Genomic DNA, 27,853 nt, shown 5'->3' with positions numbered 1-27,853 from the left:
GCCTTCTGGTCAAAGGGTCTGGCCAGGTGCCATGAGCTTTTTCCTGCCTGTGCAAAAAAAATATTGAGGGGTTGGTAACAACTGAGCATTAGGGAAGGATTGGTGCCTTGCTTGGAACACAGAACCCCCAATGGTTTTGGAGGATCCTAGAAGTGAGCTGCATCTGGAGGTGAAAACTTTGGTGTTTGTTTGGTCAAGGAGAGCCCCTGGAGAGCTGGAGCAGCTCCCTGGGAAGCCAGGCTGAGGGATTGGGGTTGTTCAGCCTGGAGAAGAGGAGGCTCCCAGGTGAGCTCAGAGCAACCTCCCAATATCTGAAGGGGCTGCAAGAAAGCTGGGGGAGGGCTTTGGACACGGGGGGGTAGGGAGAGGACAAGGGAAATGGGTTAAAACTTGGAGAGAAAGGGGAGATTGAGGTTGGACATAAGGAGGAAATTCTTTGAGGGTGGTAAGATGCTGGAACAAGGTGCCCAGAGAAGCTGTGGCTGCCCCATCCCTGGCAGTGTCTCAGCCCAGGTTGGATTGGGCTTGGAGCAACCTGGGCTGGTGGGAGGTGTCCCTGACCATGGCAGGGGGTGGCAATGGAGGAGCCTTAAGGTCTTTTCCAACCCAAACCATTCCATGATTCCATGAAATGCCAGTTCTGGGTACTTGGAAACAAGTGTCAGGTTCCCCAAACCTCCCAAATGTGTTTGTGGTGCTCCCAGACACAGGCAGCCCATCAGGTGATGTTCTCACCTTGTGTCCTTCACACAGGTTACAGCAAAACCCCTCAAAATTAGTCAAAGCCACTTCTGGTGAGTGCACAGAGCTTGGGCCTCATGTGGCAACAGACTGCTCAGTCAAGGTTAAAATCCCTGATTTGCAGAGTTCTGCTCTTTAATATCTCTGTGGGCATGGGGGCTTCACACAGACACAAACATCAGCATGGAGCTGAGCATCCCCCCCTGGGCTGCCCAGCTCAGGAAGCATCCATTGCCCCAGGGCTATGATGCCAGAGCTTGCAAAGGGTTTGCATTTTGCAAACTAAAATTGTCAGGAAATACCTGCAAATAATATCTGCCTAGATAGACAGAAATGGATGTTTCCAAGTGAAGGTGGAAAGCTGGGTGGTAAATTCTTAGCAGAACACTGGAAGTCCTCTGTACAGCATTTGACATAAGCCTTTGAGGAATGAAGTCTTCAAAGGTTTAAAAAAATTGGAGGAGGAAAAGAAAAAGGGGCAGCAGGTTGTCAGCAGTACTTTTAAAAGTATTTAAAAATATCTTCACAAATTTTGGGGGGTTTTTCACCCAGAGGAGAACTGGGCACTGGAACAAGCTCCCCAGGGAAGTGGTCACAGCCCCAAACCTGCCTGAGTTCCAGAAGGGTTTGGATGCTGCTCTCAGGCACATGGGGTGATCCTGGGGGTGCCCTACACAGGGACAGGAGTTGGGCTCCAGGATCCTGAGGGGTCCCTTCCAACTGGGCAGATTCTATGGTTCTATGAAATTTTATATTGGGAAAAAGTTATACTTTTTTTTTGCATTCAAAGCAGAGATAATTCCAAACAGTCATCCTAAAGAATCAGTTAATGGAATATGGCACCTGGCAATCCTGCCAGACTCCCATGGAAGAAATTGAAGTTGGCTGTGACTTCAAAGGCAATGCTTTGGGTTCCTCGGTGGTCTGAAATACTTGGGTTTAATTCAGAACAGGTCTTAAGAAAAAATATTTTTTCCCCTTTCTACTGCACCAACCAGAAAATTTGCCCAAGGAGGAAAAAAAAAAAAAATCAGTTTTGAAAATTTCCAATGAGATGAAGAGCTTGGAGAAGAGGAGAATGAGGGGTGACCTCATTCATGGATAGAATTGTGTAAAGGGTGAGTGCCAGGAGGATGGAGCCAGGATCTGCTCAGTGGTGCCCAGGAGTAGGACAAGGAATAATGGGGTGAAGGGAGAACAGAGGAAGTTCCAGCTGAAGCTGAGGAGAAACTTCTCTGCTGGGAGGCTGAGGGAGCCCTGGCCCAGGCTGCCCAGAGAGGTTGTGGAGTCTCCTTCTCTGGAGCCTTTCCAACCCCCCCTGGATGTGTTCTGTGTGTCCTGCCCTGGGGGATCCTGCTGGGGCAGGGCTGGCACTGGAGCAGCTCCACAGCTCCCTCCCCACCCCTGACATGTGATGTGCTCAGTTATGGGGTTTGATGCCTTTCATACATCTGGGATGTTCATATGTGGAGATTTTGATCCATCAAGGATAAGTTTGGGGTGATGGGGATGAGGGTGGAAAAATCTGACTTCAGCCATTGAATACAAATAGACCCTGGCTGAGCTCCTGCTGTGCAGTTTGTGACTTTGAAATGTAATTAAGGAGGGAGGGCAAAGACAGTTTGTCAGGAGTTTGAGGTTGAAAATTGTTTCATCTCTATTTGATCACATCATGGTTCTTCAGGGCCTCTTTGGAGAAAGACTGGTGCTTTCCTGAGTCTCAGAGTGAAGTTACAGACCCATTTGCACATTTGCTTCTATTTTGTAGCCCTGTTGGGTTGATTCTGGTCTGAAATCTGCTGGGACACAGCTTTGGTCAGAGTGTCTGCAGCATCGTTTGGGCTGCAAAATGGTCTGCAACCATTTTGCTGGTTCCCCCTTTGTCTCATTTATTTCCTTGGTCTAACCCCAAAAAAACCTTCAAATGATGCCTCAGGTGGACAGTGAGCTGGTAGGTCAGGAATTTTGTAGGATGTGAAGTGATGTGGAGTCTCCTCAGCCTGGAGCAGGAGATCCAGGTTCAGTTTCTTCTTTTTCCAGAGAGCTGAAGCTCCCTGGATGCTCAGCCCCATGGCTGCCCCTGGTCAGGATTTGGGGATGGGGGTTTGTGCAGGTTGTACTGCAGCTTCTGGTGCTTTTCCATCCCTATAAATGAATGTGGAGCAAACCCCAGGAGGTTCACTGCTCTGAGACCCAACACACAAGTTTTGGGGGTGCTTCAAGGAGCTTGGCTCACAATCTGAGCAGCTGTGACATCTGGGACAGTTCTGGCCCTATTCCCAGGTCCTCCAGCTCCAGAGACCTGGAGCTCTCAGACATCTTTGGGCACCTGTAGGTGGTTTTTTTGGGGCCATTGTCCAGGTCTGGAGGGTGATTTTCATGGGCTTTGGTGACTTCCTAGAAATTCCAAGGTGGGCAGGTGGGCTGCAGAGGTCAGTGTTTATTTGGATGCCAAGTGAGGTTAGGGATTTGCAGACAGGGGTTGTTTAATCATTTGTTAATTCTGGAAAGATGCTGTGTTTTTAAAATATTATTTTAAATTTTTTTTGTTGTTGATTTTGTTGGTAACAGAAGCAAATTCTGGTAGCTGTGGTGTTTGTGGAGTCTGGGAGAAGGGGTTTATGACAAGAGGACATTGACTTTGCACCAATGGCTGAAGTTACCCAGTTGTTGGTCTGTTTGCTGTGGGGCTTTTGTGTGGCTGTTCCTGGTGGATCCCAGGTGTATGTTTGCTTGGCTTGAGAGGCATTTGAGAGAAGAGAGGAAGAAAAGGAATAGAGCAAAGAGTCCTTTCCCTTCACTTCAGGGTTTCTAACAACTCCCTGAACTTTTTCATAGAAGCATAGAATCCTCATGGTTGGAAATGACCCCCAAGATCATTGAGTCCAACAGCCCTACACCATCTTAACTATTAAATCATCTCCCAAAGCACCACATCTGCCCCTTTTTTGAACATCACTGGGCTGGTGACTCCACCACCTCCCTGGGCAGCCTCTTCCAATACTTCCCCACTCTTTTGATGAAGAAATTTTTCCTAATCTCCAACCTGAACCTCCCCTGGTGCAACTTGAGCCTATTTCTTCTTTTCTTACCCCATCATTGGGGACCAGAGGCCAAACCCAGCTCCTTGTAGGGACTTGTGGAGATCAATGAGTTCTCCCCTCAACCTCCTCTTCTCCAGGCTCCTTTTTTTCCATGCAGTGCACTGAATCCCAGCCTTCCCCTCAACTCCTTAATGTCAGTTTTCTCTTAGACCTTGTCCCTCCTCTGTAGGGATGAGGCACTGCTGATGTGATCCCTGAAAGGAGAAACACTCAGAAATAAAAATAGTTTATTGAGGTTATTAGCAACTAATTCTAGTTGAAAGGTGCTGCTCATCATGCCTATTGTGAGCTCTTTTTTTCCCCTGTCTGACAGCCATTTGCATAATGCACTTGCTGGGTTTTGTTTCTGTTCATTGTTTGTTCTTCCATTTTCAAACAAAACCAAAGTTCAGCTCGGGTTTCCAAGTTCCTTGCTGTGGCAGTTCCCAGCTGTGTGGTTCCTCCTCCTGAATCTGAAAGGTGTTCATTCTGCTTCCCCATCAGACTGGGTGCATTTGGGTGCAAGTTTCATCTTAACAAAAGTCGTGAAACTTCCTGAAAGAAATTAAATAATAATAAATTCTTAAACCCACATCAGCCACTTGGATTTGGAGGCTGGAGAGAGACTTTTTATAAGAGTGTCCAGGGGTAGGAGAAGGGGAAATGGATTGAAACCATGCAGCCTGGGCCATGTATGGTCCTTCAGGATTGTTCCTGTTGGGATGAGTCCAGAGGAGCCACAAAGCTGATCCAGGGGCTGGAGCAGCTCTGGCAGGAGGAGAGGCTGAGGAGCTGGGATTGTTCAGCCTGGAGAAGAGAAGACTCCAGGGGGACCTTAGAGCTGCCTTCCAGTACCTGAAGGGAACCTCCAGGAAGGCTGCAGAGGGACTTTTCCTCAGTGTCCAGGGACAGGAGAAGGGGAAAGGGATTGAAAGTGCAGGAGAAGAGGTTCAGGCTGGAGCTGAGGAAGAAGTTCTTCAGGAGGAGGGTGCTGAGCCTCTGGAACAGATTGCCCAGAGAAGCTGTGGCTGCCCCCTCCCTGGAGGTGTTCAAGGCCAGGTTGGATGAGGCTTGGAGCAACCTGGGCTGGATGAGAGGTGTCCCTGGGCATGGCAGGAGCTTGGAGGAGAGGAGCTCTCAGCTCCCTCCCAGCATCACTCATTTGGTTGGGATTCCTGAGCAGAGTTGCCATTAAATAGCAGCAGACAGACAAAAATTTTCCATGCCATGCCTGACCAGCACAGCAAATGTAACAGGTTTTTCATTCTCTTATTAAAAATGCTTCCTCAGAGGAAAAAGTTTCTCACACTGTGTGTGAGGGGTTGTCCACAAGTAACCAGATTTTATGCTGTTTTCCCACATTGAAAAAAAAAGCTTTCTCCCCAGCAGAGATGCTCAAGTCCCTTCAGCATCCTCAGAGCTCTCCCTTGGCCTCTCTCCAGCAGATCCCTGTCTCTCTGCAACTGGGGAGCCCCAAACTGGATCCAGGATTCCAGGGGTGGTCTCTGAGGGGAAGGAGGTCTTCCTAAGCACGGGAATGTCTGAGGGCAGACAGGAGAGTGCTGTAAATGCTCCTTTGGTCCTTTGCTCAAACCCTCCCCATGTGGGACTCAGTGTGAGGATGGGGGGGAGAGAGGGAGTGAGAGCAGACCACAGGGTGACTTGAAACATTCTCTAGAAGTCAGCACCAGGAGAAAAAATGGATGGATTGAAATATTTGTCTTTCTGCTCCTGGATTCCACCTGGGTATTTGCTTCTAAGGTTTCAAAGTGGTATTTTCATTGTGGGACTTTCCAGTTGGAGACAGCATATATAAATGTGCAGATGTATTGGATGGAGAAATATCTGGGGGGAGAGGGATCTTGGGACTGGCTAAGTAGCATTTTATATGCAGTGCATCAAAAGATATGTGTATTTGAAAGACTTAATGGCTGCCTCTGAAGCACTCTTTCAAAAATGAGTATCATACCAACAGTGCTTTAGAGCAATCACTTTATTGATGTAAATGATGATCGTTTCTGGATAGTTTTTATGCTCATTTAAAGAGTGACAAGAAAAAAAAAAAAAAAATCAGATAAGCCAGTTGCAGGATTAGTTTGCTCCTGTGCAGTGAGGGAATGGTACTGAAAGCTGCTGGGCTGGGCAGGGAGATGGTGAGGAGCACAGGGCACTCCTGAGGCTTGAGATGGCCTCAAAAAATGTGTCTGCCTTTTGGTTCCCACCTGAAACAGCAAGACTTAACTTGTCTCTGCATTGCTCTGGGTTAGGGAATGAAATGGATTTGTGCTGCAGGCTTGAATTGTCCTGCATCTGGACAGAGATCCTGGGGATGCACTGGGGCTCTCTCAGTTCTCTGGGCAACCTTCAGCCTCAGGTTGCTCCTGAGAGTACAGGATGGGTTTTTCCTCATCTGGGAAGATCCAGCCAGGGAATGCCTTGGAAAGGACCTCAAGGACCATCTGGTCCAACCTCTGTTGGCAAAAGCATGGTTTAGATGAGGTGGCCCAGCACCCTGTCCAGCTGAGCCTTGGAAGTGTCCAGTGTTGGGCAATCCCCCACTTCCCTGGGGAGATTATTCCAATGACTGATGGCTCTCACTGTGCCAAATTTTTCTTCTTGTGTCCCATTGGGATCTCCTCAGGAGCAACTTCAGCCACCCTTTCAGTGCTGGGTGATGGAAAGGACATCTCCCCTTCATGCTGAACAAACCCACTCCTCTCAGCCTTTCCCCATGAGGTTTCCCAATCCTTTGGTCACCTTTGTGGCCCTTCTCTGGACCCTCTCCAGCCTTTCCACATCTGTTTGTGTAACAGGGACCAGCACTGCAGACCTTATTCCAGATGTCACCTGGCCAGCACTGGGTACAGTGGCATGAGGACTTCTTCACCTCTGCTGGTGATGTAGCCCAGACCCATCTGGTCCTCCTGATGGGTTCTCCCACATGGTTGTACCTCAGAAATTCATCTTTTTGCTGTTGAGCTTTGCTACATCCTAAAGATGGACTTGCAGCCCCTTTTCCTTTTAGAGGTGACAGCAGCTTCCCCACCAGAGCTATCAGCAGCCCCTGCTCTGCTGATTTTTGGGGTGAAGGCAGCCATGGGGGGCACAGAGGGAACCTCTGGGGCTTGGGTTGAGGAGCAGGGATGGAAAGCAGGGCAGGCTGTAGCCTCAGGCATGTGCTTCCCTCTTCTCATTTCACCAGCTGGCACAAAGCTGTTGTGCTTGGTCGTGTTTGTTTCCAGATAGATTGGAGATGACACTGCTGGTTGGGTTGGTTGATGCGAGGATGAAATCTGTATTTTCTCTGAATCTACTCTGAAAGCAGAGGGGGGTGAGGAAGGGCTTGTAAATACCTCCAGAGACAGATGACAAACACTGAAGTTTCATGAATTATTTCGATTGCTCTTCAGTTGTTAGCAGCTCAGCCTCATTTTAAGTGCTGTGAAGTCCTATTTTTCATTTTGCAAGTGACAAGTACATTAGCCATGTGTACTCTGTGATGATACCTGATTAAGATTTGATCCTACAAAAGATTAACTGTGTGCATGGGAAGCTTCAGTGACTTCCTGAGCCTCCTAGAGCCACAGGCATCTGATTTGGGTTGGAAGGGACCTTTCCATGCCCTCCAGTCCAACCCCTGCAGTGAGCAGGGACATCTCCAACCAGTTCAGGGTGCTCAGAGCCCCATCCATCCTGACCTGGGATGATCCCAGGAATGGGGCATCTCCCACCTCTCTGAGCCAGTGCCTCACCATCCTCAGGGTAATTAATGTCTTCCTGATATGTAATCTCAATCTATTCTCTGTCAGTTTAAAACCATCACCCCTGATCCTGTTTCTGCAGACTTTATTAACATCCCACAGAGGCATAAAGGGAAGCAGGAGCATCCTAAGTCTTCGCAACATCCGAATGTGGGAAATCAGTATTTATTATAGTGATTTTTTTTTTTTTTTTCAGCCTTAAAAAAAGGGCGGTTTTGGATCACTCCTGACCCCTACCACAAAGACGACAACATCCAGATTGGACGAGAAGTGAAGATCTCCTGCCAGGTGGAAGCCATCCCCCCTGAGGAGCTGACCTTCAGCTGGTTCAAGAACGGGCGCCCCTTGCGAAGCTCGGAGAGGATGGTGATCACCCAGACTGACCCTGACGTGTCCCCTGGCACCACAAACCTGGACATCATTGACTTGAAATTCACTGACTTTGGCACCTACACCTGCGTTGCATCCCTGAAGGGAGGTGGCATCTCAGATATCAGCATTGATGTCAACATCTCCAGCAGTACAGGTGAGGAGATTTTATCCATGACCTTCAGATTTTCCTTCCATGCAGCCCAACTATGGCTTGCCTTGGCTCAAAGGGAAAACAGGTGGATGTGCAGAGTGCTTCTCACCAAGCAGATCATAGGATCACAGAATGGTTTGGGTTTGCTCAGAACATCTGGAAGAGAGATTCTGAGTAACCCTGAGCAGCCTAGGTCAGGGCTTCCTGTCCCTCCTGTTCTGTGGGGTTTGGTTGTGGTGCCTTCATTACCCTTTTCTCCTTCTCTTTTTCTCTCTCTTCTCTTTGCTGAGACAAGAGGGCAGAGCCATGAGGAGAAACCATGGGGCTCCAGCTTGTGTTTGGCCCATGACTTGTTGACCATCACCTTTCCCCATCCCCAGACAGAAGGAGCAGAGATGGATGTTGATCCCCACCAGGCTAGAAGGGACCTCAAGGAGCATCATAGAATCCCAGACTGGTTTGGGTTGGAAGGGACCTTAAAGCTGCTCCATTGCCACCCCCTGCCATGGTCAGGGACACCTCCCACCAGCCCAGGTTGCTCCAAGCCCCATCCAACCTGGGCTGAGACACTGCCAAGGATGGGGCATCAGCAGCCTCTTCCAGTGTCTTACTGCCATCCCAGAGCAGGGGCTGAGCTGCTCTGTTGGAAGGACAAAAAGCTGAATAAGCAGCATCACAGATGTCTGAATTACCCAGGCATTAATTACAGGCTAGGGGCCAAATTTGGCATGAGAGATGGCACTTGTATAGAAACTTTGTCACCTGTTTGCCAGGGTGAAGTAGACAGGGATGTCTGGGCAGTCCTGCATTGCCCATGTGGCAGTGACTTCTGTGTGTATTGAGAGGAGAAGGCTGAGGGGAGACCTTATCCTGATTTCCAGGACTGCAGGGGGGGTCCAGAGCAGCTGGAGACTCCCTATGGACAAGGAGTCCCATGGACAAGACAAGGGGCAATGGGCACAAGTTGCTCCTGGGCAGATTCCCATTGGACACCAGAGGAAAATGTTTCCCCATGAGGACAGTCAGAGCTTGGAATGGTCTCCCAGGGGAAGGGGGGGATTCCCCCACTCTGGAAAGTTTGAAGTCTCAGCTCCAGGGGGTGCTGAGACATCTCAGAGAAACAAGAATCTGAGAAGGGTTGGAGCAGATGGGCCTTGGGGGCCCTTCCCACCTGACACTCTGGGATTCCATATTATCTGTACCTGCTGGGGAATTGTTTGGGAAATGGATGGGATTTATTGGAAACCTCCACTTGCTGACCATACCTCTGAGCTGGTCACATTTTCTGCCAGCACTAATGAATTATGTCAGCTCTGAAATTTACTGTCCTGTAACAGGCAAGAAAATCAGCAAGGAGGGAGAAAAAGTAATGTTTGGCATCAGCCATATTTAGCATCTTAACAAGAAATTTTGCTTATTTGTATGACTTCATCCTGGTGAAGTGGAAGCTGAAATAGTTGCCGTGTGCTTTTTGAAGGTCACTACTGATTCACCAGGGTGGTTACTGCTCTGCTGATGCTGAACATAAGGCCCAAGCACAAATGTGTTTTCCAAATGCCAGGACCTGCACAGCTAGATTAATATCACCCTCTGGGGCTGTTTGCTGGGTTGGGACAGAATTTTCTCTTCCTGACATAAACAAGGTTCCTGGTGGAACCTCCCAAGAGAGGCAGGGAGAGGCTGTGTCACCTCCTGGGGAAGGATGGAGAGGGTTTGGTCCCCCCTGTCCATCCAGCAGATGGGGCAAGGCCATGTGGCAGCTGAACTTGGCATTGCACTTGTTTGGCAGGAATCTTTTTTTTTTCCCTTGACATTCTGTACTTTGAGCAGGGAGAGCATATTTATGGCCTGAGCATCTTACATAAATGGACCTGAAGTAATCCCCTAGCAGCCCCTCCCATCCCCATCTCCACCAAGTAGGTCAGTGAAGAGTGGTGATGAAAACTCAAATGTTGAATATTCACCCTATAAAAGCCTTGTCAGCCCTAAAACCAACCCTGGGCAGATGCTGCTGAAAGAGGTGATGGTTCTTGTGTGTGTGTGTGTGCAGATCAAGGGGGAACTGAAGGCAAGAGGTGGTAAAGCAGCACCAAACCCCTGCCAGGGAAATGGGCTGGTACTGAGCAGGACAGGGATGTGGGTCAGGAGAGCATGGAGTCTTTGTGAGAGGCTTTTTCTCTGCCTTTAATATTGTATTCCAAATAGGGAGAAAAAGGCTGGAGGTGATGTATGGCCTCTGCTCAGCCTGCATCCTGATGCTATCTTTATCCCCCTAAAATCAAGATCAGGACAGTCAGAGTTGTAACATCTGTCACTTCTGGCATCCTCTCTTTTCATCTTCCCCCTGGAGGCAGTGATGTGCACTGGAGTGAGTTGGGATTCCAGGGGCTGGGGTGTCTGCTCTTTCCCTTATTCTCTGGCTGCACTGCTCTGAATTTCCACTGAAAGAGCTGGATCCAGGAGGGAGCTGATGCTCTTGGGCTGCACGTGGTGCTGACCCTTCTTTTCCTAAGAGAGCACAGTCAGATGTCATCAGAGAACCCCAGAATGAGTGATGCTGGGAGGGAGCTGAGAGCTCCTCTCCTCCAAGCTCCTGCCATGCCCAGGGACACCTCTCATCCAGCCCAGGTTGCTCCAAGCCTCATCCAACCTGGCCTTGAACACCTCCAGGGAGGGGGCAGCCACAGCTTCTCTGGGCAATCTGTTCCAGAGGCTCAGCACCCTCCTCCTGAAGAACTTCTTCCTCAGCTCCAGCCTGAACCTCTTCTCCTGCACTTTCAATCCCTTTCCCCTTCTCCTATCCCTGGACACTGAGGAAAAGTCCCTCTGCAGCCTTCCTGGAGGTTCCCTTCAGGTACTGGAAGGCAGCTCTAAGGTCCCCCTGGAGTCTTCTCTTCTCCAGGCTGAACAATCCCAGCTCCTCAGCCTCTCCTCCTGCCAGAGCTGCTCCAGCCCCTGGATCAGCTTTGTGGCCTCCTCTGGCCTCATCCCAACAGATCTGTGTCCTTCCTGTGCTGGGGACACCAGAACTGGGAGCAGGATTTGGGGTGGGGACTCACAAGAGCAGAGCAGAGGGGGAGAACCATAAATGAGCTGAAAGCTGAAAAGACAGAGAGGAAATCTGAGAGACAAGTGACAACCAAACATCACCCATGTGCTTGCACAGCAAATTCTCCATCTCTGGGTGCAGCTGGAGGTGTGCTGTGTGTGCCACCTGCTCCTCAGGACTTTGAGGGGGGACACGAGCAGGAGGTGGGCTGGTGGCCTCCATCTGTCCTGTTCCACCTCTGAGGTTAGTCCTGGTGACAGATAGATTTGGGTTTAGATTTGATAGATTTGATAGTCCTGGACAGATAGATTTGGTTTTACACAAACACAGACAGAGACTGGGAGAGAAATTGCTCCAGAACAAGGAAATAGGAGGCTGTGGATCCTCCCTGCTGTGTAAGAGGGCTTCCCTGTTCAGCTAATCAGCTAGCTATTAAATAATGAGTTAATTAGACTTCCAGGCTGATGTATTAGGACATGGGGCCTTGATCTGTGTGTGATGTCCTCTGGCCATCTTGTTGCCCCTTTGATGCTGCATGAAAGAGACCTTCATTTTAGTTGTAAGTGTTCATGAAAAGCACAGAGCTGCCCCTCTGCAGGATGGAAAAATGCTCTTTGTGAGCCACTGAGTGCTCCAATTAAGATATTTGTAAACCTTAAGCACTGTCCAGAGTGATGATTCATGGGCAGCCCTGAGAGACACCAGAGAGCAGACATTTCATTATTGCAGCAACCCAATTAATTTTTGTGAGCCCGTATCTTTGGAGTTTATCTTTGAAAGGAACAGGTGAACAGAAGGGTTAAAAAAAAAAGAAACATTTTTTTTACAGTTCTATCTTAGTACTCGATGTGCAGAAGTTTTTCTTTTTTAATTCTGTCCATGGGAGCTTTGTCCCTTCCCATCCCCCAGCTTGGGGCATTGCTGGCCCAGCTTGGAGAAGGGATAAGGATGGGTGACCTCCTGCCCTGCAGCCCCTTCCCTCTCCAGCCCCTGGTTTCCTTCTGGAAATCTGGTTTCCCCAGGGCCTGTTCATCCATCACAGATTGCCTTTGGCTGGGTTTTTGGGAGCAGACCCCCTCTTCAGCAGCCATGCATTGTGGAGTCTCTTTATTCTTCTCCAGAGGGCTGTGGGGTCAGCTCAGCACCTCGTGTGGGATGTGGCTCATGGAGCTGCTCAGCATCACCCCTGGGAGGTCACTGAAAAGCTCATTTGGCTGATTTGCTGCTGGCTGTGTGTGTTCTGGCTTTGAAATGTGCCTCTTCAGAGTCTGGCTGCAGGGGAAGGTGGAGTTTTGAGGGACCACAACTATGTGGAGGCATCAGAATTGCTACTGGGATTATTTGATTATCCAGGCAGATCACTTATACAAGACTCCACCATGACATCTGTGCTTGATGTTCATGCCTTCAGGTCCAACGAGAAGTGGCTTGAGCCTTGGAAAACCTGGGCTATGGTGCTTTTTCTTTTTTGTTATGGGCAGGACAGCACAGAGCAACCCTAACCCTAACCCTAACCCTAACCCACCAGGGCAATGAAGGAACAGAAACCACTGTGAAATCAAGACATGATTTCCTTACAGCTTGCTCAATCTACCTTCCACATGACTTAACTAGATGGATCCTCTTCCATAGTGATGAAAAGCCATGGGAAGGTTAAATCCAATTTCCTGGTGCTTTTCCAATCATTTAGCTGGATCAGCCCTTTGCCCCAGGGCTCTTTCCTCACCTCTACAGACCCTTCCAGCATCTGTTCCCTGGTATTCCCCAACACTTATAAAAAAAATCCCACACATTAAGGGTACACTGAGCAGTTTTGGTCTCCCTTTACCAAACTGGCTGGAGAAGCTGTTTAATTGTCACTTGCTGCCTTTGAAGGCTGAATGGTTTTCACAGAATCATAGAATGCTTTGGGTTGGAAGGGACCCAGGGCTCTCACTCTTTCTCCCCAGCAGAGATGCTCAAGTCCCTTCAGCATCCTCAGAGCTCTCCCTTGGCCTCTCTCCAGCAGATCCCTGTCTCTCTGCAACTGGGGAGCCCCAAACTGGATCCAGGATTCCAGGGGTGGTCTCAGCCTGGGCCAGGGCTCCCTCAGCCTCCCAGCAGAGAAGTTTCTCCTCAGCTTCAGCTGGAACTTCCTCTCTTCTCCCTTCACCCCATTATTCCTTGTCCTACTCCTGGGCACCACTGAGCAGAGATTGGCCCCTTCCTCTTGCCCCCCACCCCTCAGCTCTTGATGGACATTCAGAGATCCCCTCTCAGCCTTCTCTTCTCCAGCCTCAACAGCCCCAGGGCTCTCACTCTTTCTCCCCAGCAGAGATGCTCAAGTCCCTTCAGCATCCTCAGAGCTCTCCCTTGGCCTCTCTCCAGCAGATCCCTGTCTCTCTGCAACTGGGGAGCCCCAAACTGGATCCAGGATTCCAGGGGTGGTCTCAGCAGGGCAGAGGTGATGGGGAGCAGAACCTCCCTGGATCTGCTGGACACACTTTTGGTGATGCCCCCCAGGATCTCATTGTACCTCTGGGAACATTGCTGACCCATGGAGAATTTCCTGCCCACCAGGACTCAAAGGGCTTTCTCCCTGGAGCATCAGACAGAAGGCTCTCGGTTGGTTTCCTGTCTTTACAACAGAAAAATCTGCCTGGGGAGCAATTGACTGCAAAGAAAGAGGAGCAGGGTATGGTGATGCCTTCTGCCATCTGACCTTTTGGTGAGTCAGTGACTCTTGGAGGCAAAGGTTGTCTCAGAACATTTTATTTAAGAGCCAGGAGTGGACACACATCAAGAGTCAGCCCTCTCCTGTCTCTGCCTCTTTCAACAGATAATCCTGGGGGGTTTGGGCATCTGTGCTGCTTTAGTCTTCCCAGCACCTTTGGTTTTCAAGTGGTAACCCTTTGGGAAACAGAGTTACCTGCTGAGAGTATTAACTTATTTTTCAAGCTATTCGCCACATGGATAAGTTAATGTTTGTTGTTTCAAACACAGGGTTTAGGTAACTTATTATTCTGCAGGAGCAGGACCAAAATTGACCTTTATTTGCAGCAGGCTCTGAAAGGTGATGCTGCAGGAGATGTGCTGATGCCTCAGCCTGGCTGAGCCCCTCTGGGACACCTTGTGCCACAGCAGCACCTGCTGGGAGAGGGATGCTGGCACAGCTGGTGGCACCCTGGCACAGCTGGAAATCCCACAAGGCAGCTGCAGGCACCCTGGCATCATAGGATTATAGAAAATTGGGGTTGTCAGGGCCCTCTGCAGGTCCCCCAGCCCAACCCCCCTGCAGTATCAGGGACACCCTCACCCAGATCAGGTTGCTCAGAGCCTCCTCAAGCCTCACCTTGAATATCTCCAGGGATGAGACCTCAACCCCCTCCCTGGGCACCCTGGGCCATTGTGCCACTGCCCTCATGGGACACAACTTGTTCCTCACATCCAACCTAAAGCTGCTCTTCTCTAATTTAAACCCATTTTCCCTCATCCTGTCCCTCCAGGCCCTTGCACACAGTCCCTCTCCAGCCTTCCTGTGGGCTGGCAGCTCCATGCTCACCTCCTTGGTAAAGTTTTTGTCTTGTCTGACACCCCCCCTGCTCACCCCACCAGCAGAACCTTTCCCTTTCCCTGCACACCCTTCTGGGTGCACGTTTGCTCCCTCACCCTTACACCTCTGCACCCTTGTTCACCCATCTCTGCTCATTCCTTGGGTCTGCAGCCATCCCTGGGCATCTTTGCCTCTAGGAACAAGTGAGAGAGGATGAGAGGAAACAGCCTCAAGTTGTCCCAGGGGAGCTTTAGGTTGAATTTGCTTCACAAGGCTGGAGCAGCTCTGGAGCCAGGGAGAGAGTTGGGGGTGTTCAGGCTGGAGAAGAGAAGGATCCCATGGGGAGACCTCAGAGCACCTTCCAGTGCCTGAAGGGGCTCCAGGAAAGCTGGGGAGGGACTGGGGACAAGGGCAGGGAGGGATGGGATCAGGGGGAAGGGTTTCCAGATGGAAGAGGGGAGATGGAGAGGAGATGGGAGGGAGAAATAGTTTGTTGTGAGGGTGCTGAGCCCCTGTGCCAGGTTTCCCAGAGAAGCTGTGGCTGCCCCATCCCTGGCAGTGTCTCAGCCCAGGTTGGATGGGGCTTGGAGCAACCTGGGCTGGTGGGAGGTGTCCCTGACCATGGCAGGGGGGTGGAACTAGAGGATCTTTAGGTTTCTTTCCAACCCAAACCATTCTCTGGGATTCTATCATGTTAGGAACAATTTCTCCCTGGAAAGGGTTGTCAGGGCCTGTCCCAGGCTGCCCAGGGCAGGGCTGGAGTCCCCATCATCCCTGGAGGGGTTTCAGAGCCCTGGAGATGTGGGGATGAGGGACACGGGGCAGGGGGGGGCCTTGGCAGTGGAGTTGTTGATCCAATCTTAAGAATTTTCCAACCAAATCTGATTCTGTGATTCCCAATCCTTGCTCACTCAGCCTTGCCTGGACACAACCAGTCCAACCACTCTTGGTGCTCCTGGGGCTTCCCATCATCTTGGAGCACAATGGAGAGACAACCTGGAATGGGTCTTTTCTTCTCATTTCTCTCCCTCTCCCTCTTTTCATCTCCATGCTTCATGTTCCTGATTTCTCTGTGAGCATTGCATTGAGCTGAGTTTTGGGGTTTTTTTTTTGGTTTTTTTTTTTTTTCTGGCTTTGAACATGATCAGGCTGCCAGTGCCTGTTGGTTATTGAGTCACAGTCCCCTCACCCCCTGATATTTTCTGACCTTGTAGCTAATTTAAGTCAAATTTGACAGCAGAAAAGACATGTCAGAGATAATTAAGTACCTGCAAAGTTGTGAAAATAAATAGTTGAGTATAAAAAGAGAAATGTTACCAAAACCCTCAGCAATTATTATTGTTACTTTTAATTCTTTTATATTTCAAAATTATTTTATATTTCAAATTATTTGAAATCTAGGAATATATTATTTGAAATATACAAACATACCACTTGAAAATATATTATTCCCACAGCATTTTTACATACTAATAAATTATTTGAGAATTATATTAAATATTCTAAGTGATTTTATATTTCAGCCTCAGGGCTGTCCTTCTTCCTAATTAATCAGCATCCAAGCTGAGGGACACCCACAGCCATCACCACTGTGGGGAGGGAGCAGAAAAATTCCCTGTGGGAGCTCCCTGTCCTGGGTACTCTCAGTCCCAAAAGGCTGCAGCCAGGATTCTTATCCATAGCAGTGCCCAGGAGTTGGTTTGTTGGAAGAGGTGTCTGTGTCCCTCCTCTCTCCTTCCCTGCTTCCTGAAACAAAAATATTAATAAAGACAGTACATAGTAATGCATTATGGGATGGAATTATGGAATGTATTATGGCAGTGGTGTCCTGGGGAACATCACCAAAAGTGTGTCCAGCAGATCCAGGGAGGTTCTGCTCCCCATCACCTCTGCCCTGCTGAGGCCACCCCTGGAATCCTGGACCCAGTTTGGGGCTCCCCAGTTGCAGAGAGACAGGGATCTGCTGGAGAGAGGCCAAGGGAGAGCTCTGAGGATGCTGAAGGGACTTGAGCATCTCTGCTGGGGAGAAAGAGTGAGAGCCCTGGGGCTGTTCAGCCTGGAGAAGAGAAGGCTGAGAGGGGATCTCTGAATGTCCATCAAGAGCTGAGGGGTGGGGGGCAAGAGGAAGGGGCCAATCTCTGCTCAGTGGTGCCCAGGAGTAGGACAAGGAATAATGGGGTGAAGGGAGAAGAGAGGAAGTTCCAGCTGAAGCTGAGGAGAAACTTCTCTGCTGGGAGGCTGAGGGAGCCCTGGCCCAGGCTGCCCAGAGAGGTTGTGGAGTCTCCTTCTCTGGAGCCTTTCCAACCCCCCCTGGATGTGTTCTGTGTGTCCTGCCCTGGGGGATCCTGCTGGGGCAGGGCTGGCACTGGAGCAGCTCCACAGCTCCCTCCCAAGCCCGGACATTCTGGGATTGTATGTAGCCACTGTATATAAATTAATCTTGTATATTAATTGCTGTATATAAATTAAATCTTTATGTATAATTGTGACTGTACGAGCAATAAAGTCACTTGGTGTCTCTGGAATGCTGATTGTTGAACCACCCCTTTTTTTTTTTTTGTTCTTTTTTTCCTCCAGTCCCACCCAATTTGACTGTTCCTCAAGAGAAGTCCCCCCTGGTCACTCGGGAAGGGGACACCATTGAGCTGCAGTGCCAGGTGACAGGGAAGCCCAAGCCCATCATCCTCTGGTCCCGAGCAGACAAGGAGGTGGCGATGCCGGATGGGGCGATGCAGACCGAGAGCTACGATGGGATCCTGAGGATTGTCAATGTCACCAGGGAGATGACAGGGACCTACAGGTGCCAGACCAGCCAGTACAATGGCTTTAATGTCAAGCCCAGAGAAGCTTTGGTGCAGCTCATCGTGCAGTGTGAGTAGACACTTTTTTTTTTTTTTTTTTTTTTTTTTGCCTTTTCTTTCCACGTGGTTGCGCCGAGAAAAAAAAAGGTGATTTATTTCTCCAGTACATACACAGCAACCAGGGTCTTGTGGTTGTTAGGGTTTTGGTGCTGTGTTGCTTGGCTCCGTAGTTCCCCCGAATCCATAATTTTAATGTAAATGCAGAAGTAAAAATGACATAGGAGTCCCATTTATATTTTAAAAAAACAAAACTAAAAAGTGTGAGGCGATCATTATTTTCCCAGGGCCTCGCTTGAAATTTCCTGACAGGGGAACAAGCACATGAGAGAGGAGGAGATATTTCTGCAAATGCAATCTGATACTGATCTCATTTGTTGATACTGTGTAAAACAAGGAGAAAATGAGAGCAAGAGCTGTTCCATCTGAGCTGCTCTTCATGCAGATCTGCGTAGTCTGCTCTGGCTCAATGCGAGGCATCAGCTGCAGGGATGGGAAGGGAAACATAAGGGGAAGGAAATTATTTTGGAAATGCTCAGCTTTTATTATTGGAAAATGAAAAGTCTGCTTTGGTGTGGTGTATGGGAAATAATGAGCTGTTTGTTGATGCTGTGTGTCTGATGAAGACATTCCCTAAATGACTTCCCTGCACCTCTTGTATTGCTGGGACTTATTTTCACGTCTTGTAGAAATTGATTTGTGCAGCCCTCATTTATTCCAGTTTCAGATGCCCAAATGCTTTTGTAGATTTGCTTTTTAGAGAGTGTTCTGTGCTCAGCACAGCTGACCTCCTTTGGAGCCCTCGGGGATGAGATGCTGCAGTGTACATGGTTATTACTAATAATCAACTGATTTGGGTTGGGTTTTGGTGTTGGGTTTTTTTTTTTTTTTTCTTTTTTTTTCCCAAGGTCTGTTGTATAACAAATTGTTTCTGTACTTGATTACATGTTGTGGTATCTGCAGTGCTTTCAGCAGAGCTATTCACTGGTGTGCAGGCAGAGCTTTTTATCAAAGCAGTCATGTGGATTAATGCTCCCAGGCAGGCTGGAACCTTCTTCCTTGGGCTTCTCCTGATTGTGGGTTCTGGCTTCATCCCACCTGCACTGATGTATCTGAACTGGGAGCAGAGGTGGTTTTGCTCCCCTCTTTAGACACTGCAGAAAATGGCATGGATCAGATCATCCCCTGGAGAGGTCTCCCTGATGTTCCTGCTGGAGCATGAAAAGGATCATGTCATTAGAACCAGGGTCATGGGTGATGGGGGCTTTTGTGGTTATTATCACCAGGACTGCTCCTGATGACTTGTGGTTTGTCTTTAGGTCCTCTTTAAGGTTCCTTCCAGTCCTTGAAGGGGTCCTACAGGAAAGCTGGGGAGGGGCTTTTCACCAGGGAGGGGACTGACAGGACAAGGGGGGATGGTTTTAAACTGAAAGGAGGAGGTTTAGGTTAGAGATTAGCAAAAAATTCTTTGCCATGAGGGTAGTAAGACACTGGAATAGGTTGTCCAGGGAGGTTGTTGATCTTCCCCTATCCTTGGAAGTGCTTAAGGTCAGGTTGGATGGGGCTTGGAGCAACCTGGGCTGGTGGGAGGTGTCCCTGACCATGGCAGGAGGTGGCAATGGAGGAGCTTTAAGGTCCCTTCCAACCCAAACAAGTCTGGGGTTCTGTGAAAAGCTATCATCACCTCAGGGGTTTAATTCTGGCCACAGAATGGCAAAGGGGGGATTTACAGAAGGTAAATGTCATGAAAAGGCAGAAGGTGAAAGCCACAGGAGGTCAGCCAGGCCCTTAGGCCTGTCCTGTGAGGGGACGTGACACCAGGACACAGGGCAGGGCTGATGGAGGTGGTGGTACCCACAGGACAAAACCAGCCCAGAGCTTGCCAGTGCCTGCAGCTTATCAGGTGGATGCTCTGAGCATGGGATGTTTGGGCTTTGCTGGGACACAGCTTTGCTACCCATGGCAAACACTAAAAATGTTGTTCCATGGAGCTGTAAACGAAAGGAAATCAGGGCTGGGATGCTCCCCAGCCTGCTGCTCTTGGAGCAGTGGTCCTGATGAATAAGGAGGAAGGAAAGTGGCTTCTTTCCCCTTTTCTGTCACTGATTTGCTGTGAGAACTCCAAAATATTGTGTTTTCTGCCCCCCTGAGGGACACGGGGGTGGGTGATGGACATGACACGTGTGGAGGGTGTTTCTGGTAAAGACCTTCAGTGGGCAAGGTGACCAATCCATCCCCAGGGCTACAACTTTCTTGTCTCAATCCTTGGGAGCATTGTGAGCCCAGAAAGAGCTCTGTTTCATGTGTTTTCAGTAATAAAAGTAATTTTCAGCTTTCTTGGCTTTTCTTTTTTTTTTTTTTTTTTTTTTTTTTTTCAACCCCTCAGAAGTTCAATTCACTGGGGGGTGCTGGAAGAACAAGCATTCAGCAGCACTCTTGACATGGCTCTGTCTAACAGCTGTGATGTGTCCCACATTTTGCCCTGGAAGACTTCATTTTGAGTTTTTCACAGGCACAGAAACTCTTCTTTTCCTCCAGCGAGCTTTGCATCATTTATCCTGCTCTCCATTTTAAAGCTTTTTAAGCAGACCCTGTTATTTCCTTCAGCAGGGAGGTAACCATGGGTTTCCTCCTAGTGGAAGGGACAGCTGAGTTAGGGAATGTTTCCCAGGATGGGGACTTCTCAGGACCTGATCCTGTCCCTGGTGGCCCCAGTGGGATGAGTCCCATTGCCCCCCAAGGCACAGAGGGGCTGGGGGATGTGTTGTTTGGTTTCCAATATTCTGCTGCCTGTTCCTGGAGGCAAAAGCTCTGGGTTTCTGTCTTTTTAATGCAGCATTACATGCAGCACTTGACAAATTCTGAAAGGGATGAGAGACACGACTTGAAAATGGTTATAATAAGGAGGAGTGTAACAGGTATTTACAAGAGATTTTATTTTTCTTTATTCTCTTCTTGCTTAGATTTCTACTCCCTTTATTCAGATCTGAGCAAGTGACAATTTGGAGATGAATGGGCACAGCAGATATTCTGTAATGCTTTTTTTTTTTTTTGCTCTTGTGGGAGGAAAGTAACGTGTGCTCACATCGACTCTGGCATCGTCTCTGTAATGAGCATAGCATTTATTCAATTGTCCTAAAAATCAGTTCTTTTCAGTGGTTTTGCAATATTTACTTTGGATGCTTCGATTGGTTATAAACAGGGAACGGAATTTAATGAAATGCTTGGATTTCTGGAATCATTTCACTTTGTGTAAGGTTCTGTGGGTGTCTGCTCAAGGATGTTGCTACTGGGTACATCCTGGGGTGTCAGAAGAGTTTCTGGTTGTGGGATTGGGGCTGTCTGGCTCACTGAGGCAGAAGGTTGCTTTCTTTGGCTCCACAGGGCAAAGCTTTCACTAGAACCTGCTGCTCTAGGGTTGTTTTTTTTTTAAATCTAATTTTTTCCCCTTGAGGACAGTCAGAGCTTGGAATGGTCTCCCAGGGGAAGGGGGGGATTCCCCCACTCTGGAAAGGTTGAAGTCTCAGCTCCAGGGGGTGCTGAGACATCTCAGAGAAACAAGAATCTGAGAAGGGTTGGAGCAGATGGGCCTTGGGGCCCTTCCCACCTGACAGTCTGGGATACCTCTTGGTTAAAACAAAACAAAAATGAAAGACAAGTTCAAAGATCAAGGCATTTTTAATTTGACACACTCTCAGTTCACCTGACCATTTTGAACAGAGTTTTTCTTTTCCTCTCCTCTCTTTTCCCCTGGCATCCCTGTAATCTCATGCTCAGTGATGGTCTCTAGGATGGTCTTTAGGATGTGGTTTCCTTGCTTTGAGTCCAGAATCTGGCATCTGAAAAGGAAAGGCTGCTCTAGATGAGTACTCTCTTAGCTAGTGCCTTGTCCCAGTGGACTCTGAGGAGAAGGAAACACCAAGAGGGAAGTGGGAATGACCCGGAGTGACAGTGCTCAGAGCCCTGCCCCTGCTCACTGGGCTTGCCCAGTTTCTTGTTGTGTGGATTTTGGGTAAAATAAAAGTTAAAATAAATAAATAACTGCACGCCCTGCTGTTGGCAGCCAGGCTGCCATCCGGGAATAATTCAAATGCTCCACTTTTACTGCTGGCAGAGCATGCTCAGGGCATAAAAATGCCAGGAGGGACAATATAATCAAATGTTTACATCGTGTACCTTATCAAGGGGTGACAGCAGGAGGGACAAGTCTCATTTTTTGCAGTGGACGTGGCTGGGTGGTGGGGTTGTGGTTTATGGGCTCGAGCTTAACTTTGGTGCCCCATAAAATGTTGTTTATAATATAAACTCTTTTCCAAAATGCATTGCTCTCCAGGTCCTTGTAAAGCCTCTGAAAACATCCCAGTTATTTCATGGTAGCCTGGTTGGCAAGAACAGTCGGCCACATTGTGAGCCTCCTGAATTTTCCTTGCAGCCTGAGCTCCAGTTTATGTGTGTCATTCCGCCTCGGTAATAAATTCTAAACAAGTAATGAAACCATGCTGAAAGGGAAGGTTCTTCAGGGATTGGATTTGAAAATGGAACAGAGCTAATTAGTCAGGAAGAGGAGGCTGAGTTACGATCTCAGGTGCAGCCTTGCGAAGCTGGAGTGCAGCAGTGGGGCATAAATGAGTTGGGGAGAGTTCAGAGGTGGGTTCAGTTTGCTGGGTTGTAGGTGTTATCTGCAGCTGAGGAGGGGGGGAAAAATAATCTTTGTGCTTTGGAGGGGCAATTTGGCAGCTGGGAAAAATTGCCACATGTATTCTGTGAGTGTCTGAATACCCTTGCGTTGAAATATTTATGTGTAAATATTATCTGCTGTAGGAATAATGAAGGGAAAACTTGTTGCAAAAGGAAGGAATGAAGTGTTCTCCATCCAGAATAGAACTTGCATTAATGATCTGAAAACTCGTGGAGATTTAGCAAAGTAATGGGGAGAAACTTTTCGCCAGGTTGGGTGCCTGCTGCCTGCAGTAGTTGGCCAGGGACTTAGAGACTGAGCCCATGGGTAGGGGGTGTTTTGAAGCTGCGTGGGCTGGAAGGGGAACAGGGACTGGGAACACTGGTTTGGAGATGGTCACAGTGAGTTTCAGCTCCAGAGAAACGTGCCCTGTGGTTCCCAGGGCTGTGAAAGCAACTCATGACTTGGGAAGTCTTTTGCAGACTTCACATTGCTGGGCAGAGCTGGACGAGTCAGTGGGGTTGATTCCCAAGGGAGGATCAAGAAAACCTCCCTGGGAGTGAAACCTTCTGGTTTCCCAGATCTGCTTATGAACTTTTAACTAGGAAAATGTATTTAAAAGGGGGTGAACATGAACTCTCCATTGGCAAAAAGAGCAATTGCACGGGGATAATGTCTTTATTTTTCAATAATCACTGAAATCTATTTTTCAGCAGGTTGAAACAATAAAGGAAATCAATATGTTCTATTTCACATTCATATCATTTACATCACAGTTACAACTTTTGGGGTTTTTTTTCCCTTTCAATTAAAGGTTGCAGTAGGAACAGCTGATCAGTATTCAGGGCAACTTCTTGTACTGGCCAGTACATCCCTGGGCTCTGTGATTTATTGCTTTCTGAATGACCTCCTTCCCTGCAGAAAGGATTTGGGTTGGATTCAGGCACTTTGTGGTGATGAGAGAGGGCAGGCAAAAAGGAGGGCTACAACTGGGCCTTTCTGCTTTTAGATTTCTGAGCCCTTCTTGTCTTTTTGGAGTATGGGAGTTCAGTAACTCAGCCAGGTCTCAGATGTCAAGCTCCACGTTGGTCCCGTTTTGCCTTTGCAGTTTTGCTTTTTGGAGCTGCTTTCTCCATCCTCATCCCTGGAGATATTCAAGGTGAGGCTTGAGGAGGCTCTGAGCAACCTGATCTAGGTCAGGGTGTCCCTGATACTGCAGGGGGGTTGGGACCTACAGAGGGCCCTGACAACCCCAATTATTCTCTAATATTCTCAGGATCCTATGATCCTGGTGTGTTGTGTTGGAGCAACTCCCCATCCTTGGGTTGCAGGTTGTTCATAGAATCACAGAATCATTTTGGCTGAAAAAAAAACCCTTTAGCAACATCCAGTCCAACTGTTTAACCAAGGCCAGCACTAAACCCTGTCCCTCAGCATCACAGCTGCATGGTTTGTAAAGCCCTCTGGGGATGATGGGGACTCCATCCCTGGGCTCTTAGACCCAGAAATATTCCAGAAAACTCCAAGTGCATTTGTGTAAAACAAGAGTGACAATTTCTTCTGTAAAATCCTCAGTGAGAGATGAGAGAGGAAGATTCCAGCCCAGTGCATAAGCAATGATGGCTTTGTACTGAGCTTATCTGAACAGACCGAGGGAGGAAGAATATCTGGAAATAATTGATGGCTTGATCACAAAACAAAATATTAGGAGCTTTTTGACATTTAGCAAGGTCAAAGGCAGAGTGTGTCTGGTGACCTGGAGAGGGAATGAATATGCAAACAGCAGCAACATGGAAAATTGTAAATGAGAAGGAGATAATTTGAATTTTTTCTTATTCAATATTAAAACTGCTGTCGCTGGGAGAGCCTCCTGAGAGGTATCTTGCTCTTGTTAGAAATTCCAAAAGGCAGCATAGCAATGTGTACCCCAGAACCTGAAGCATAAACAGGGATGTTAGTGGAAGAAATTGAATTATTCATGGTGGCTTCTTTTTGACAACTGGTCGTGTAGAAGATAGTTTTACACCACCAAGCAGTTCACAGCAGTGGCTGAGGGCAAGACCAAAGACAAAACAAAAGTTGTTCTTGTGTTTGGTTTGGTTTTTTTTTTATCAAGTGATGATAAGAGGGATGGGAGTGGATGCAAATGTTGCATTATCTGTATTTAAAATAGGAAGAATCAGTACAGGGAGTCTTTGAAAGTTCTGGAGATGGCATCCAGGATCTGAGTAGTCAGACTGATAATCCTGGGAGAATGGTACTGCAGAATCCACCAGGATTCCTTTCCTTTCATCCAGTCCTTTCAGGTTTGTTCACAGAACCTTGCCCTCTCCTGGCCATGGCAGCTTTTTGCTGACAGAGCTCTTGGTTCTCCCAGCTTTAATCCCAGCTGATGGAGCTGGGCTCTCCCCTTCACACTCAGGAGGGGGAGGATCTGTTCAAAACCTTCAGGGCACATGAACCATGGGATGAACTGTGGGGTTTGGGCTTGTTCTGTAAATTGCAGGGAGAATATGAGGGTGCTCTGGTCCTAAATACCACCAGGCTGGGTAGCAAGCCCTGTACAAATGTAACCCTCAGAAAGCCCTGGAAATATCGAATCAGAGAATGGTTTGGGTTGGAAAGGAACTTAAAGTTCATCTTGTTCCACCCCCTGCCATGGTCAGGGACACCTCCCACCAGCCCAGGTTGCTCCAAGCCCCATCCAACCTGGGCTGAGACACTGCCAGGGATGGGGCAGCCACAGCTTCTCTGGGAAACCTGGCACAGGGGCTCAGCACCCTCACACCAAACTATTTCTCCCTTCCATCTCCTCTCCATCTCCCCTCTCCCAGCTGGAAACCCTTCCCCCTGATCCCATCCCTCCCTGCCCTTGTCCCCAGTCCCTCCCCAGCTTTCCTGGAGCCCCTTCAGGCACTGGAAGGTGCTCTGAGGTCTCCCCATGGGATCCTTCTCTTCTCCAGGCTGAATTTCAGCATTACAAAAAGATCTGTTGGATGGTACCTTTTCTAATAGCTTTATAACTTATGCAAATGGATGAAAATTCATGAGAGGTGGGATGGAGCCAGCTCCAGAACCTGCAGAGGAGAGCAGAGACTCTGCTCACACCCTTAAATAATTCCCTGGCCTTAATGCAGATTTGGTATCCCTGAAGGTCTGGGACACCCAAGGACATCTTTTGCCAACTGATTCCTGCTTTTTTGGGGTGAGGGTGAGGAGCTTCCCTGGTGTTCCCTCCCACTTCATGGCAGTGCTGGAGTGCTGCACAGCTCCCTCTCCTTTAGAGGATGATGGTTTCAGGAATTCCAGGAGGCTTCACTGGTGCTGGAACTTTCTTTCCAGTTCTGGAGCAGGGAGGGGAGGTGCTGGGCTGAGGTGGAATGGTTGGGTCCTGCCTCCTGGGGCATCCCTCTGCTCCCAGCTCAGCCAGGCTTAGTCCCTTGGCTAATCTGATAAAAGGAAATCTGATAGCACCCACATTTGTTAGCATGGGCTGCCAGGTATCTGGCATCTCCTGGAAGGAACCAAAAAAACCTCTTTTTTTTTTTTTTTTCCTTTTCCTTCATTTTTTTTTGAGAGTGAATGGGATGCCCACACAGTCCCCAGAGATTTATTTCCTGCGTGTGGTATTTGTGAGAGTAAAAGGTTTTCCTCTGGCTTTGTGCTGTGTATCAGGCCATGTCTTGTTGTAAAGGAGCCTGTGCTGGGCTGTGATAACAGAGAGAGCAGCTTCACAATTAATAACTCCTGAAGAGATAGGAATCAAAGGGCACAGGAGGGAGTTACAAGCACTGAGGATTGAGGGCAATCAATGAGACTTTCCTGGGGCTTGTGGTGTTCAGTGAGCTCCCCAGAAATTACCATGAGGAGAAGATAAACAGCAAACTGAGAAGGAATGTCACAGTTAGGATAAAAAGGAGTTAGGGAGGGGGAAAAAAAAATCCTCCAGAGGTCAGCAAATATCATGAAACAACCCCAGGAGCTCTGCTGGAAGAGAGGAGGTCAGCAAGGGCTGCAGAGCTCCCAGAGCAGTGGCTGGGGAGGGGTGGCCATGGAAAGGCCCTTCTTGTAGGGTGAGAACCAAGAGAGGCAAAGTCAAGAAGCAAGCAGCTCATGGCAAGGTCATTGGAATAATGAAGTTGGTCATTTAGCTGGTTTAGTTTGGTTTGCCATTGGAACTGAGGAAGATGCTACATAAATCTATTTCCTTTTTATTGTCCCGTATCCCATTGGAGACTTATTCCCATAATGAGGAGAAACAGACATTTCAGCTAAAGATGGGGTTGTGAAGCAAAGCATTAAAAGTTTCAGGTTACTTGGGTTGACATAAGCACATAATGGGTTCTGTCTGAGTGCTGCTGTGTTGCATCCTGTACTTGGGTACAGCCCCATTTGTTTTACTCTAGAAATCATTATCTTTCTGTCTAACTTTCAGGTGTTTGACATTGGAACTGTAAGCATCTCATAAAGGTTTTTAAGGCAATATCCATATTTAAAGGGAGGTTGCCACTTTTCTCAGCTCTCCCTCATGGCAGCTTTTATTTTTCTTATCCAGACCTGTTGTCCACTGCTGCTTAATGTGGAGTTTTGCAAATCATTTCACCTGTGGAGACAAAAATGGTGTCAGCAGGCACATTCCTTTCACTCAGCAGCAGCAGTGAAATCAGACCACAGCTGTGCTGCCACAGAATCAGGTTCTTCTAAGGAGCTGGGCCAGAGGGTGCTGGACTCATTACAGCAGCCACAGAGATGCTGTGAGAGCTTGGAGGATTTTGGTTGTTCCGGGGAAATGATGATTTTTTTTAATTTTTTTTTTTTTTTTTTTTTTTTTTTTTTTTTTTTTTTTTTTTTTTTTTTTTTTGGAGAGCCTCCTTCTTTTTGTCCCTCCCATCAGGCTTTTACTAAATCTGTGTTGGTCATGTAGCATGAGATCCTCTTGTGTTCTTCTCCTCCCACTAAAGAAACCAAGGTAAGAGTTCAGTGACTGAGGTTTTGGCAGTGGCATCAATGGATGAAGGGTTTCCAGGAGCCATGGAGGTGCAGGATGCCCTCCAGGGGAGGTTTAGACTGGATGTCAGGAAGAATTGCATCACTGGAAGGGTCCTCAGGCACTGCCCAGGCTGGAGTCCCCATCCCTGGAGGGGTTGCAGAGTGGGATGGACACAGAGCTTGGGGATGGGCTTTGGTTAAGGATTTGTCAGTGTTAGGTTAGGGTTGGATTTGATGCTCTGGGAGATCTTTACCAGGGAAGGTGATTCTGTGCCAGCAGCTTGGTAGGGTCTGGATTTTATTATCCTTGTTCTCCCTGCAGTTTTCCTGCTGTCCTGTCATTCTACTTGGTGCCAGGAGGTGTGGGGACCAACGTCATCTGCAGGCTGGTGGCAGGGGTAGTGAGCTGCACAAGGGGCTTTTTTGGGGAAAGGTTCTAATAACAGGATTTCTTACACTCTGTTCAGAGGCTTTCCACGTAATAAATGGGAAATTTCACACCTTTCATTTATTACTGGGTCAGTAAATAAAACTCATGGAAAGTAAACAAAGAGGAGGCATATCCTGCTTGGCTTGGTTTTCTTTGTTTTGTTTTTTTTAAGAGGAATTGTTATTTCTAGGCAGCCCAGACACTTGAAA

The 27,853-nt window shown here is 48.3% G+C and overlaps 1 protein-coding gene across 2 annotated transcripts in view; it reads left to right on the top strand.

Moving 5' to 3' along the window:
- MDGA2 (MAM domain containing glycosylphosphatidylinositol anchor 2) overlaps positions 1-27,853 on the top strand; it is a 303,952-nt gene that overhangs the window by 177,813 nt on the left and 98,286 nt on the right. For both annotated transcript variants that reach the window (XM_071745088.1, XM_071745089.1), the window contains exons 7-8: positions 7,782-8,111; positions 17,267-17,560. In XM_071745088.1, coding sequence (XP_071601189.1) covers positions 7,782-8,111; positions 17,267-17,560 — 624 coding nt within the window. The remainder of the gene's footprint in view (positions 1-7,781; positions 8,112-17,266; positions 17,561-27,853) is intronic.

Source organism: Heliangelus exortis, chromosome 5, assembly GCF_036169615.1.
Source record: "Heliangelus exortis chromosome 5, bHelExo1.hap1, whole genome shotgun sequence".
NCBI classification, from domain to species: Eukaryota; Metazoa; Chordata; class Aves; order Apodiformes; family Trochilidae; genus Heliangelus; species Heliangelus exortis.
The sequence above is the reverse complement of the archived record's forward strand: the minus strand, read 5'-3'. Positions and strand labels throughout refer to the sequence as shown.